General features: G+C 35.9%; 1 protein-coding gene across 1 annotated transcript; it reads right to left on the bottom strand.

Moving 5' to 3' along the window:
- Positions 1 to 6,627: 6,627 nt before the first annotated feature.
- On the bottom strand, positions 6,628 to 9,112 carry LOC141672727 (uncharacterized). Its single transcript, XM_074479373.1, has 7 exons — positions 8,714 to 9,112; positions 7,963 to 8,420; positions 7,817 to 7,866; positions 7,598 to 7,648; positions 7,409 to 7,504; positions 7,116 to 7,287; positions 6,628 to 6,984 (listed from the first exon to the last, which is right to left on the bottom strand). Exons 1-6 carry the CDS (start codon positions 9,100 to 9,102, stop codon positions 7,186 to 7,188), a joined length of 1,146 nt encoding a protein of 381 aa, XP_074335474.1. The 5' UTR covers positions 9,103 to 9,112; the 3' UTR covers positions 6,628 to 6,984; positions 7,116 to 7,185.
- Between the last annotated feature and the right edge of the window lie 5,024 nt (positions 9,113 to 14,136).

The raw sequence follows: 14,136 nt of genomic DNA, 5'->3' as shown, positions 1-14,136 counted from the left end.
TTTGGATACCTATCGCCTTTCCATCACCCAAAACCCAACGAAAGCCCTTACATAATACCTCTTTAGCCTCCCAAATCCCAGACCAAATAAAACTTGAACCTCCTCCTCTCGATACTTGAAGAAGATGTTCATTTGGGAAGTATCGCGATTTGAAAACTCTTGCAAACAAAGAGTTTGGTTTAGTTACGAAATTCCAATAATGTTTCCCAAGTAAAGCTAAATTAAAACCATGCAAGCTTCTAAACCCAAGTCCTCCCTTATCTTTTGACATACTCATCTTCTCCCAGGCTAGCCATTTTATTCCCTTATTGTTACTCCCATTTGAACTCCACCAAAACCCATTCATAAGGCGTTCAATCTCTGTACATAATGATTTTGGAATCATAAAACAAGACATACAATACGATGGAATGGATTGAGCCACATTTTTAACTAAGACTGTCTTCCCTCGTCTTGATAGAAGCTTATTCCCCCAACCCTAGATTCTTTTCCAAACTCTTTCTTTAAAAAAATTGAAAACTGACTCTTTAGAACGCCCGATCAGAGATGGTAATCCCAAATATTTTCCCTCTCCCAGATCATTATAGACTCCTAGAACTGAAGATAATTCTTGCTGCGAACATTAGCACTGAAAAAAATTCCAGACTTTTGAAAGTTACCTGCTTGTCCAATTGAAATTTCATACTCCTTCAGCAACGCTTTGACAGCCATTGCTTCCTCTCTTCTTGCTTTAAAAAATAAGAAGCTGTCATCGGCAAAGAGTAAATGCGTTATAGCTGGAGCAGTTGAGCTTACCTTACAACCGTGTAGAGCTCCTCTTGGACTAGCATTGAGCAAAGCATTTGATAATCCCTCCACACATAAAAGAAACAGATAGGGAGATAATGGGTCTCCCTGTCTCAACCCCCGTTTTGGGTAAATTGGACCAACTGATGTTCCAGTAAAATAAATAGAGTACTAGACTGCGGTAACACACAATAAAATCCACTTGATAAATTTATCTGCGAACCCCATCTGTTGCATACAGTATTGTAGATCTGACCAATCTACCCGATCATAAACCTTACTTATGTCAAGTTTAAGAGCAATTTCACCCTCCTGACCACAGTTTTTGCGTTTCATGAAATGTATAACTTCGAAAGCTACCAACACGTTATCTGCTATATTTCTTCCCGGAACAAAAATAGTTTGGTTTTCTCCTATAATTACTGGAAGGATCGGTTTCAATAGATTGGAAAGAACTTTCGCAAGAATTTTGTATAGCATATTACACAGAGCTATTGGGCGTAAGTCAATCATTCTTTCCACACTCTCTTATTTTGGTATGAGGACCAGGTTTGTGTCATTCAAGTCTGCTGGAAAATTGCAATCACGTAACCATCCTTTGCAGCAATTAAAAACCTCAGAACCTAGAAGACCCCAAAAGTGTTGGAAAAAAGCCGGACTAAGCTCGTCCGAACCACTTGCCTTATCCGGATGCATTTGCTTGACTGCTGTATCAAATTCTTCAAATGTCAGATCAGCTACAAGGTCTGCGTTGTGTTCATCTATGTCAACAATACTATCAATAACAACAGGAAGCCTCCTCACTTCATTTGGACTAGAAAAAATATTCTTATAGTAGTTTTTAACAATCCTGCACATCTCCCCGTGATCATCAACAATTTCCTCCTCATCCCTCTTCAGATGTGAAATATGATTTAATTTCTTCCTAGATGATGTTGTCGCATGAATTTTTTTGAATTAGAATCCCTTTCGGCTAACCAAAAAACATTTGCACGTTGCTTCCAATGTAATTCTTCATGTAACAAAAGATCAGTTAGCTTTTCTTTTTATGCAAAGTATTTAGAAATCCCCTTCGCATCCTCTCTATTCACCAACTCATCAAGCACCATTTTTTGTTTCCTTACCTTGTCTCGGAACTTGTGAAAAAATTTCGACCCCACTTAGACATGAAGGAAGAGACTGATAACAATTTCGGAAGAAGATAAGAAACATGCAATGCTTTCTAGAAATCTGACACCTCTTTATGAAAGGTGGGCTCTTTTAACCAAGTATTCTCAAATTTAAACCTGAATTGTTTCTTCGAAAATGTTGTATTAAATAATTCTAAACAGATAGGGTCATGACCAGAAACAACAGTATAAAAGATAGTAATCTTACAAAGAGGGAATTTATACCACCACTGGGAGGTTGCAAATGCCCTATCCAGGCATTCTCGAACCCAGTTGGACGTACCTTTACTTTTTTCCTTAGGTAAAGCTCCCTCCTGTCAACTCGAGCTCAGTTAACTCACTGTCAACAATAACACCTCTAAAACCATCCATCAAGAACTGAGGATGGGGAATATTACCCTTCTTATTAGTAGCATATAGTAGATCATTAAAGTCTCCAAGAACACACCAAGGGAGTTGTGAAATTAGCGCAGTGAACGAATAAAATCCCAGGAAGCCTGCCTTCCACTTCTCTCAGGATACCCGTAAAAACACGTGATTCTCCAGGCAGGGTTACTTCTCTCTAAGATATGAACATTGATATGATTTGCAGACGAGCCCGCAACCTTACAAGAAATATTACTTCTCCACATAATGGCAAGTCCACCTCCCCTGCCAATTCTATCAACCGAGAAAGAACCAGAAAAACCAAGCAGTGATCTTAGATCATTGATTTTATTTGAGGTCACAAGAGTTTCAGAAAGAAAAAGAAAATCAGGGTGAAGAGACTTTACAATGTCCCGTAAACAACAAACTATACGAGGGTTCCCCAGCCCTCGACAGTTCCAACTAATGAAATTCATTGAGGAAGGCTAGCTTGCTCCGCAAGCTTAGCCAAGTTGGTTTGAGTGGTTGCTGCACAATCCAAGGTAGAAAGAGCAGCCTCCGTGCGAGTATTTTCTGTAGCAGCAAAACCAATAGACTGCAATACACCATCTGTATCCATACTACTTTGGGTCTCATGACCAATCCTACACCGTTTCTTTGCCTCAATATTAAGCCCCATAAGTTCCTCCTCCTCAGGCCCATTAACATTTGAATTAAGTAATTTACGCGGTTTATCCGTAAAATTTTGTTGATTAGAAATTACACAAGAATTGGTTGCCTTTCCATACACAGCAACCCTTAAATCTCTCTCTGCTCTTTCCTCCTTATCTTTTTTTCCGAAATTAACTCCCGAATATCTTGGGATACTGTTTTCCCTCCCAATCCTCTCCTCTCATTCCGCATCTCCTTCCTCCCTTAGCCACTTACTCATCCCCTGGCCGGCCGCCCTACGTGGTTGCGCCCTAAGCCAAACCCCCCAGTCCTTACTATCACCCTCTTCTCTTTTCTCCATAGTCCTCCTGCAAAATCGTTCTGTGTGTGATACTAAACCACAAGAAAAACAAAAATCTCCCAACCTTTCATACTTGCAGGAAACAACGAATTCTTGGCCATTTTTTCGTGTTATCTTTTCTTCGTTTCAGTGGCTTCCTTATGTAAATCTTTATTTTTATACGCATACATTCCCTCCATATACTTATGTTATTCTTCAGGTCATACATAATAAATTCTCCAAAGAAGTTGCCCAATTTTTTGCCCACCGATTATGACATAAACCCTGAAGGTAAATCATGAATTTGAATCCATATATTTACAAACCCTAGAGGAACTTTCAATGGATCTTCCCCCGGAGGAATGTGATCAATACACAGCATTGCATTATCGAACGTCCACGGTCCTCCAGTCTACACCCACACCATATCCTCCTTGTGGTAGAATTGAAAGAGATAAATACCTTGCTCTAGTTCCTTGATGTTTATACCCATCGTAGGCTTCCAGATATCTGCCATCCTAGTTTTCATGGCCCTGGTGTTTATATTCTTCTCTGTCAAAAACCTTCCTATTAGGCACAACTCATATTTGTTTACCTCCTCCTCTACGTCCCCTTCAAAAACAAACTCCTCATTTTTCCTTTTCCTCTATATTCATATCTGCCAATTGTTCTTCAATATTTTGATATCTCGCCATTACGGTCTCTCACAAGTCTTGTGAAGATTCAGAAAAAGGAGAGAAAAAGCATACTCTCACAAGTGCCGGAGAGAAAAGTCAAGTTGCGTTTTTGTTTGTTTGTGTATTTTTATTATTAGAAATTTAAATGTTTTAATCAAATTATGTATTTATAAAATACCCTTACATTAACATTAAAAGTCATAAACAATCAAGTCAGTGAACGAAAAACAAGCTCCGCAGAATTGGATGAATCGCAAATCTGAGTTCTTGAAATATGTATTCAGCATTACATATTTGTTCAAATTATTAATTTCTTTCAAATATATCCGTAAACAAAATATATTGATGCTAACCGAAATATAGAAAGAGATAATTGGCCCCTTTGTCCCCTGTGGCGGCCCATTGTGTAATATACATAAAGCAAGCCCAATTCCGCAGCCAGGTTTTGGGAGCGAAGTCAGAAGGAACTATCTACAGTTTTGACGTTAAAAAGGAATTTAGTTTTAGGAGTTTACAAAAATTACAATTGCAGATCACGTTGAATCACTTGAAGCTCTTAAGGATGTTTATTTTTTCAGATACATATTTATAAGGGCGGAGGAGATATTTAACTAGTTATATTGGAATGGATCACTAAACAATCAGCTATGTATGATTGTAAGATATGTCGCTTCCAGTCTGTCATGATTTTCTAGTACTTGTCCGTTTTTACATCACTGTCTTCTTTCATTTTGCAACAATTTGACACGAGTTTTATAATTATGTTTCTCGAGCACTTATAGGGTCCCAGATATCCAATGATCACGACTCTATTCATTGAGGGTACTCCAGTTTTCATGTTAACGAATAGTTGTTCTGCAACAAACCTTTGTGTTTTCTGTATGCTCATTAACATTATTTAAAGCCGACAAACTCATGTCAATTTGAATTGATGGGGGTGAAAATGAAGCTTCATTACCAAATACAATATTTCTGTCATTTACTGATCAGAGGGCGAAAGTTTCAAGCCACATGTAGTACATCACTATTTGAAAAATTATCATCTTTTTATTAAATTGCACAAAGTTGAATATGATGAGATCCTATATATATATATATGTTAGTAATTTTGGATGGTATGAAAATTCTTCTCTTAAACAATCAATGGTTTTTTAGTGTTGTTTGTTCTGTCATGTTGAAAGGCAATTGCAAATGTTGAGCTAGAATCCAAGTTGAAATATATTTGCTGGACCTGATAGAATATTAATCCGGTTGCTTCATGTCAGCTTTTAAACTTTTTTAGCACAGTCTCCCGTCCTCTCTTATCCTGTTTGTATTGGGTTCTCTACCATCAATGTGTTTGCACATGTCAATGCACTTTGTTTTGTTATTCCTAACTTGCATTTCTATCTGTAACATCGATCTCCGTTATTCTTTTGTGATGAATCAACACTTGTACAAACACCCTCTTACTTGGTTTTAGCCACATTGTTAGGAAATCTGGAGAGGAGCCATGCATGAAATTTGAAACTTCATTTTCTGTTGCTGCATCACTGCATCAACAGCCTATATTTTAATTTTAACTTGTGGAATACCCTTCCCTCCCCCCTTCGTATTGGTATGGTAAGCCGAGGAACACCAAGTATAGCCAAAAATTAAAAGTGGCTGGGAAATTTTTAATTGTAACTCAAATTCTTGAGCATCGTTCTGTTAGGAATTGTCCCATATCGTTTGTGGGAGGGGCAGTTTGCTAGAATATAAGCAACCAGATAACTCCATTTGAGGCATTTTGGGAGTGACCCAAAAATAAACTCGTGCAGGCTCGGCCCAAAACGGACAATATCATACTAATGTGGAGTTAGGTCTTCTTAGCAAAGCCCAACAATTGGTATCAGAGTTTCAGGTTATAAACGGTCCATAACAACCTCAGATGGGCTCCAGAAGTGACCTAGGAAGAGGCAGATGGGCTTGCCCCAGAATGGGCTTGCCCCAGAATGGGCTCAAGGAAAAGGCAAACGGACCTTCCAGTATGGGCCTAGGGGGAGTAGATAGGCAGATGGACTTTCAGTATGGGTCGAGGGGGAGCCTGGTTACACTGAAGGAGACATAATCGGCAGGTGTCGGGCCCGATGTGTGAAGGGGGAGATTGTTAGGAGTTGTCCCACATCGAGCCCAACAAGTTGTTGGGCTTGCTGAGCAGGCCTAACTCCACATTAGTATGATATTGTCCGCTTTGGGCCGAGTCTGCACGAGTTTATTTTTGGGTCACTCCCAAAATGTCTCATACTAATGGAGTTATCTGGTTGCTTATATTCTAGCAAACTGCCCCTCCCACAAACGATGTGTGACAACTCCTAACAATCTCCCCCTTCACACATCGGGCCCGACACTAGTCGAATTTGCCACCTGATTATGTGATCTGCTCCCCATAGACCCATACTGGAATCCTTCTGGCTTTCTGCCTCCCCCTGAGCTCATACTGGAAGGTCCACCTCCCTTTTCCTTGAGCCCGTACTGGGTAACCCATCTGCCTCCTCCTAGGTCCATTCTGAGAGCCCGTACGAAATTGTTCTGGACCGTTATAACCATAGCTCTGATACCACTTGTTGGACTCGATGTGGGACAACTCCTAACACATTCTCCCATTAACAACATATTGTAAACAGGCCAGAGGGCGAAAAACACAGAAGCGTGCATTTGTCATGAGAGAATGTGAAATTAGCTTAAGACAATTATATGGCCAATATATATATATATATATCTGCAAACTTTAACACTCCAGCATTGTGTTCATTATGGTATCGATGACTCTTCTTTGCAAAAGGACTATATAAGAGTCAGGACGCAGACCTCGTGTTATCATGTACATCTCTTGCTTTCTACTTCTCAAGACATTTTTTCAACCAACGGCAAATTATTTAGCAAAGACACCTAGCCGTTTCCAATATGGTATGTTGTACGTCTATCCTCAAGATATATATATGATATCCTGGGAGATATATGCAGCCCATGCTTCCTGTATAAGTACACAATGAAGTATTAGGAATAATCAAGTTGAAAACACCGTACTGTAAAAACACGCTCACACAAAAATATATTGCTGAGATAAAATGCAGGAGATAGAAGTACTACTATGCAGCAAAGTACCTGAAGGATAAAGAATATCCTTTCCGCAATATATTTTTGCAGGAGAGTTGCACCTCTCTGTTGTAGTTTGTCAGAATGAAGACATAGTTGCGCTTTCTGATAAGCCTTTTTCACATTTGACCTTTCGTATAGGTTCGTGGAAGGGATGGGAACCCAGCCACTGTTTGGGTATCTGATGATTTGGAGCAGAAAAATTGTTAGAATTTCCTATCAGGACCTAACACATGATACGCCTTCTGTCTCACATATTGCAGATACTATATATGTTAAAGAATTTGTAAGATGATTCTTACATCCTGAAGTGTTGACAGCAGCAATTCAATGTTTCTTTCTTTTCCACATGACCACAACCTAATACCTTCTTCCAACAGTTTCATCTCCCTCTTTGACTAAAAAAAGCATACAATTAGAGAAATAATTTGTCTTTCACAATTCAAATTGAAAGATACATCTTGATGTTAACAATACACAATGAAACTTACAAACTCATCCATATTTTGTTCTTTCTCTGTTTTGATTTTATTCATATACTCCTGCAAAAGTAGCAAAACCAGAAAAGAGCAAATCTGTAACTTCATTTTATTCAAAGATGCATGGTCTCTCAAAAATTCAGCCTCTCTTTTCAATTTTTGTACATATATCTTCATTATAGTTATACAGAATTACAGATTCACTTCATGTGTAAATGAAACTATATATACCCCTTGTATGTACAATGATTTACTTTCATCCACACATCCATCTGGCATCTCTGCAATAATTTTACATTGTTATAAAGAAAATTAATGTTAGTATCCTCTCAAGAACATTGTGCATGGACTACTGATTTAATTTCAAATAAAATTACCAGTCATTTTAGCCGACGAGCAATGTGACTGATAGCTCTCTTTAGCCCATGCGATCCCTTCATCAACGCTCACTCCTCCATCAGTTCCTTCCCTATAACAAGAATTAATTTCAATGAAGTATAAGCTCTTAATCTCGATGTCGTCGTAGTAGTAGTAGTCGTCGTCATCATCATCATCGTCGTCATCGTCATCATCATCATTTTGAAATTCGTTGGTATAGGCATCTTCGTCTTCCATATATACTTTGACCCTTGAATATGAATAGGTACCAGGACTCGTACTTTCAGGTGAAGAGGTCCTCCTAGAGAAACTGGAAAGTGTGCTTCTTAAATTCTCAGTCTGGTGTTCAGTATCAGTAACTTGTTTTTGAACAAGAGAAATGTATGTAAAATCTGGCATTTCTTCATGTTTTTGTTGTACTCCATGCATCTTCCAGGTAGGTTGTACGTCGATTCGTCTTTAGGTAAAAGAAAAGTCATCATAAGCAAACCAAAAAAGGGAGAAAAAACTGAAAATGACACCACACATCAAAGAGATCATTGGTTGATACTGACTGCTCAACTTTCGCTTTTGGCATATACAGTATTTACAAGAAAGGAAATTACATAAAAATAGTTTCTGAAAAAGAAATGAGTACTAATTCGATGACATTTAGGTGAGTAAAAGTAAATTACTTTAGTTTACATAGACGGCGACCTAGAAAGATAAATGGATAAATTCAATTGTAGCCTATGTAGCTCGGTTACATACCTCGATACATTATTCTCGCTGATGAAAGGCTGATAATTAGAACTTAAAAGTTCCTCCGATTTTAAAACCGACGGCCTATTTAACTTTGATCTCCGAACATCATCATTTTTCTCTATAAAATAACGGGAAAATATTTTTCGATCAAGTCCCCCGGCTAATGAAACTTTAAACTCCGGCAAGTCCTGGACACCTCCCTCTACACACTGTCTTACTGGATTCTGGAACATGTTTTCGTAGAAGTAGTCGGATGGGTGGAAGTGCAAGCACCGTGGTGGTCCACCGAATACGTCGTCGAAGTCCTCGGGTTTTAAAGGTTCTGATGATTTGTGTTGAATGCTTGTCTGTGAAATGTTTTTGGTAGATTTACGGCCAAATATTTTCGACCACATTTTGGAAAGAGTTTCCAAAGTATGAAGTAGGTATGGTTTTTGCCCTGCATGGCTCAAGGGGCTTGTTTAGATCCTGCGCCTATATACTGCAAAGATTTAACCGACTGATTTGAATATGGTGGGGTAACAAGTGTATGAAGGCCCGAAAGATAAATGAGATACAAGCATTGGGTAAGCAAATATTTTCATAATCATCCGAACACTACCGGAAAACAGGATAAAACCGACCATACATAACCGACCGATAACGATTTGGCTTCAATATAAGCGACCACCAGGTTGGTCGGTTACGTAAGGGGATAAACGACGCAGTTTTGATGATGTGGCAAAGTTAAAACCGACACATGCTGGTGGTCGGTTATAACGGCTAAATACGACGTAGTTTTGCTGATGTGGCACAAGTAAAACTGACCACGTTAATGTGGTCAGTTAAAACCCTAGTTGGAGGCCATTAAAACCGACCAACCGTTTCGGTCGGTTATAGGTAAAAATATAAAATTAATATAAAGTACAAAAAAAAGTACACATTATATACAGAACAGTGTCGTTTTACTACATTTTTTATAAGGGTTAAATATCAAAGTAGTCATTCAACTGAACGCTATATATCAGTTTAATCATCAAAGTTAACGGGGTATTATTTGAATCACTAAAGTCATAATAAATATCATATATATACCTCAAAATATGTGTTCGAGAATTAAAATTTAATTTATGGAATTCTATATATTTTTCTTAAATCTCATTACAACCAAATGAAAATATATGAATTCTAGTATTTTATATAATATAATAAGATTTTTTAAAATTTATCTACTATTTATTTTTAATTTTTTAGTCATTTGCTTTATTTAAATAAAAATAATTAGTAGATAAATTTTAAAAATCTCAAAAAATCATCTAAAATACTATGAATTCATAACTTTTCATTTGGTTTTAATAAGATTTAAAAAAAATGTTTAGAACTCCATAAATAAATTTTAATTCTCGAGCACATATTTTGAGGTATCTGTTTGATATTTATTATTACTTTAGTGATCCAAATGATACTCCGTCGGTTTAAAACTATTTTTTTTAATTTTTTTGTGTTATATCTTTCATTTCTTGAAATTGGGGTAAAATATTAAAAAACAACTAAGAGGAAGAATTGAAGAGAATTGAAGTGAAGGAGTAATAGAGAAATTGTGAGTTTTTCTCATTTATTGTAATTAATGTGTGTGTGTTTGTGTTTGTTGTATGTATTAAATGTGTTTTGGTAATGTATTGAATGTTAAATATGTTTTTATGAGAAATTGAAGTTATTCTCATTTATTGTAATCATTGTGTATGTGTGTTTATGTTTGTGTTTGTGTAATGTATATTGGTATGTATTGAATATGTTTTATTTTTTATGAAATGCATGTTAAATTATTTGTAGATGGAAACCATTGATCGAAGTTGGATTGTGATAGGTCCCGTAAAAGGGCTATATTAAGCTAGAAGGGGGTTGAATAGCTTAATTACCAATTTAAAAATTATTATGCCATTTTAAAATAATTTATCCCTTTTTAAAACTTTACCGCGTGGTTATGCAGTTTATATGTGCGGAAAAAAAGTGCAAGGAAAGAAAATATCACACAGCGATTTTATCCTGGTTCGCGATGGTGCAACATCTTATAGATTCGCTCACCCCTACGTCCAGTCCCCGAGCTCCTCTCCCGGACTCGGGTTTTTCCCTTATAATAAACTCGCTCCTTTAGTAGGCGGAGAAGCCTTTACACCCTTACAAATATTTGTCTTGGTGCGTAACACAAGGGTCACCACCTCAAAATAAATGTAATACCTATAAAACTTATTCTAGACAATAACTCTCCGCTATTTCTTCAAAATTGATGTAGAAGCCTTGTGTGGACTTGGCTTCCTTAGCTTTTGTCGGTCTTGGATCTTAGTGATCCGGTCTTAGGTCTTTCCTATTCTTCACGGTGCAAATACTACTAACTCCCTGTTAGTACGTATAGGACTTGGGTCTTAGAACGAGAATCACCTCACGTCACTTCACCTCACTACAAAACTAATAAGACAATCCACAAAACAACAAGTATAGAGAAAATATGGGTTGAACTAGTATGTTACGGTACTAGCCCACAAGATAATATAATATTCAAATAAGAATATTAAATATCAACTATGTATACTTGACTTGAGATATAGAATAATATGTCAAGTATACTTTCAATTACTCTGTCTTTATAGAATATATATTTTTCGGAGTAATATAAGAAGTCTTTTATATATAAGAAATATAGCTTATGACTTCTTTTGTATTCTTCTTCTTTCGATTATGTATTTATAAATCGAAGAATATTTTAGTTACAATCTCGGAATTGTAACTTATCATTTTTAAGCTCGCAGGCTTAAGGATTTTAGTATACTTATATTTTGACAATTATAAAGCCAAAGTGTACTTTTAAATTCGTGTACAATTTATAGGTTCTATATAAGCCAAGATCGAGATAAAAGAAGTGCAAGTAATTGGCTTTGAATTTGTGCTTTTGAAGTTTAGGTGGATGATTACGAAGTTTACTAATTATCGATTTATAATCCCACGGAATACTAAAGATGTTAGTGGGGATTATACGATACTTTTCGTAATGATACTATATACAGGAACTATGCGTTGGCCAAGATCCAAATAAATGAAGTGCAAGTAATTGGCCAACTCGTGTGATTAAATCCACCTTTGAAGCTTAGACGGATGATTACGAAGTTTACTATTTATCAATTTATAATCCCGCGGAACACTAAAGATGTTAGTGGGGATTAAACGATACTTTTCGTAATGATACTATGTACACGAACTATGCGTTGGCCAAGATCCAAATAAATGAAGTGCAAGTAATTGGCCAACTCGTGTGATTAAATCCGTCTTTGATATTTGACAAAATTACGAAGCTTACTATTGATCGAATTATAATCCCACGGAACACTAAAGATATTAGTGATGATTATACTATACCTTTCGTAATTATTTCTATATTCACGAAGTATGTTGGCCAAGATCGAGATAAATAAAGTGCAAGTAATTGGCCAACTCGCGGGGTTTATCAAATATGAAATCTCACTCGTGAGGAGTTATAGAGATTTATAAAATCTCACTCGTGAGGAGTTATAGAGATTTAAGTACTTGTATTTTATAGATCTTCTTCTTTTAAAGCTTCTTTTTGAAGATCAAGTACTTTATTCAAATTCCGAGTTCAAATCTTTGTTATCTTTTCTTAGAGAACCTTCTTTATAGGAGATCTAGTATTAGAGATTGAGATGAAGTAGATAAATTAAGTACAAAGCTCAAATAAAAGAAACTCAAAGAAGAAGCTAAAAATTACCACTTTTGGAAAACAGTCGGAAAAGATTGCCGAAAAAATTCGCCGGAGGTTCGGCCGGATTTTGGCACTATGGTCGAACTTGGGCAGCCCTTCGGGAGGCCGGAGAGTGGTAGTGGATGAGCTTACTTGGTGGGAACAAGCTTGGTTGGGTGAAGCTAAGCTTGGGTTTCAAAAACCTTGTATATATGTATATATATTTAAGAGAGAGAAGGTTTTTGAGAAGAAGTGTGTGTATAGAATTTGAAAGAGATGAAGAGAAACACTTCTTGAAAAAATCCCAGAAACTTTGTGACTCTTTGGATTAGTTGAAATGAGTTAGGGTGGGGGTTTATTTTTAGGAAAAGTTAGGTAGATTGAATGGTGGAAATTTGAGGAAAATGGATGGTGGATGTTGCATGTCACATGGATTGATGACTTGACAAGTAGGTTGTGTTTCTTTTACATAGCCATATAAGATAAAAAAAACTTTATGGGATTCAAACCTCAGCTGATATATTTAATTAAATATATATTTTCCTTTTCTTTTAATTATTATTTAATCATTTTAATTAAGCATTAAGCACCATTAAATATGACCACCCTAAAAAATCTTAAATAAATACCATAAAAAATATGATAATTACTTTAATAATATAAAATAATGTCCTACAAGTTTTGTTCAACCTTGGTCAATGGTAGCTAGGTCAAACGTGGTCAACTGTGGGACCAACTGCCTCGATTTTTGTGTCTGGACAAAAATTTTCGAAATGTTACGAAATTTTTACCATGCATATAAAATATCATTTAAATGATCCATACCAAATTTCAAGTCATTCTAGTGAGTGGAAGTAATTTATTTAAAATATAGACTGTTCTGTCAGTCTTTTCTTCCGAGTAAAAATACCATTTGTCTTGAATTTAAATATATGAATATTTTGACCAAAATTTTGACTTGAATAAATACTTAAAATATATTTCCTAATATATAAAATATATTTGGATGGTAGGAAATATTTTAGAGTGTTTTTGAATAATTTTCTCTGAGAAATGCTGATTTTACGAAACGAGAGAAAATTACTTCAAGTATACATGGAATGGGTTATAAAAATGGATATTAATATTTCAATCATGAATATTAATACCATTTGGATAAAAACTCTTTTTATATATGTAAAAATATATTTTGGAGAGAAGAGTAAAATTTTTTTGATGTAGCACGAGTCTTCTAAGGAATATATCTGAGATATCCCTTTTTCGAGCTTGTTGCCTTTATTGATGTTGCAACTGAGATCTAAGACATATCATGTCTTGATATTTCTTCTTTGATCATATTTCCTTAGAGATATATTCCATAACGATATAATTTTGATATTTTAGAATAATGAAATATCTTTTTTATATGAATATACTTGAAAATAATTTTGCTAGTTTGACTTATTTTGACTTGATTTGGATCAATTAAAATCATGTCCTAATGGAGAGGATCTATGTGTATTTAAATTTTATGTTTCATCGTACAAATACCAAAATAGATAATATATTGAAGATATCCTTTCAATCTTCCCCTTTTTGGTATTTTCCAAACAAACATAAAATTTAAAATTTTCAAGTGTGTGCTTCCCCTTGGTGTATGCATGAGTTTTAAAAATATTTGCACATACAGTTTGTGGGATTACTGCTAGATTCCTCTCTT

The sequence above is a fragment of the Apium graveolens genome, chromosome 7 (assembly GCF_009905375.1).
Source record: "Apium graveolens cultivar Ventura chromosome 7, ASM990537v1, whole genome shotgun sequence".
Taxonomy (NCBI): domain Eukaryota; kingdom Viridiplantae; phylum Streptophyta; class Magnoliopsida; order Apiales; family Apiaceae; genus Apium; species Apium graveolens.
This window is presented reverse-complemented; position numbering and strand designations above follow the sequence as displayed.

Excerpts from the sequence above, each read along its gene's own strand:
- LOC141672727 (XM_074479373.1), bottom strand. The coding sequence starts at position 9,102 with ATGTGGTCGAAAATATTTGGCCGTAAATCTACCAAAAACATTTCACAG. Across the intron at positions 7,649-7,816 it reads AATCATTGTACATACAAGGG|GAGTATATGAATAAAATCAA; the intron begins GTATATATAGTT and ends CTACTTTTGCAG. Across the intron at positions 7,505-7,597 it reads AACAAAATATGGATGAGTTT|TCAAAGAGGGAGATGAAACT; the intron begins GTAAGTTTCATT and ends TGCTTTTTTTAG.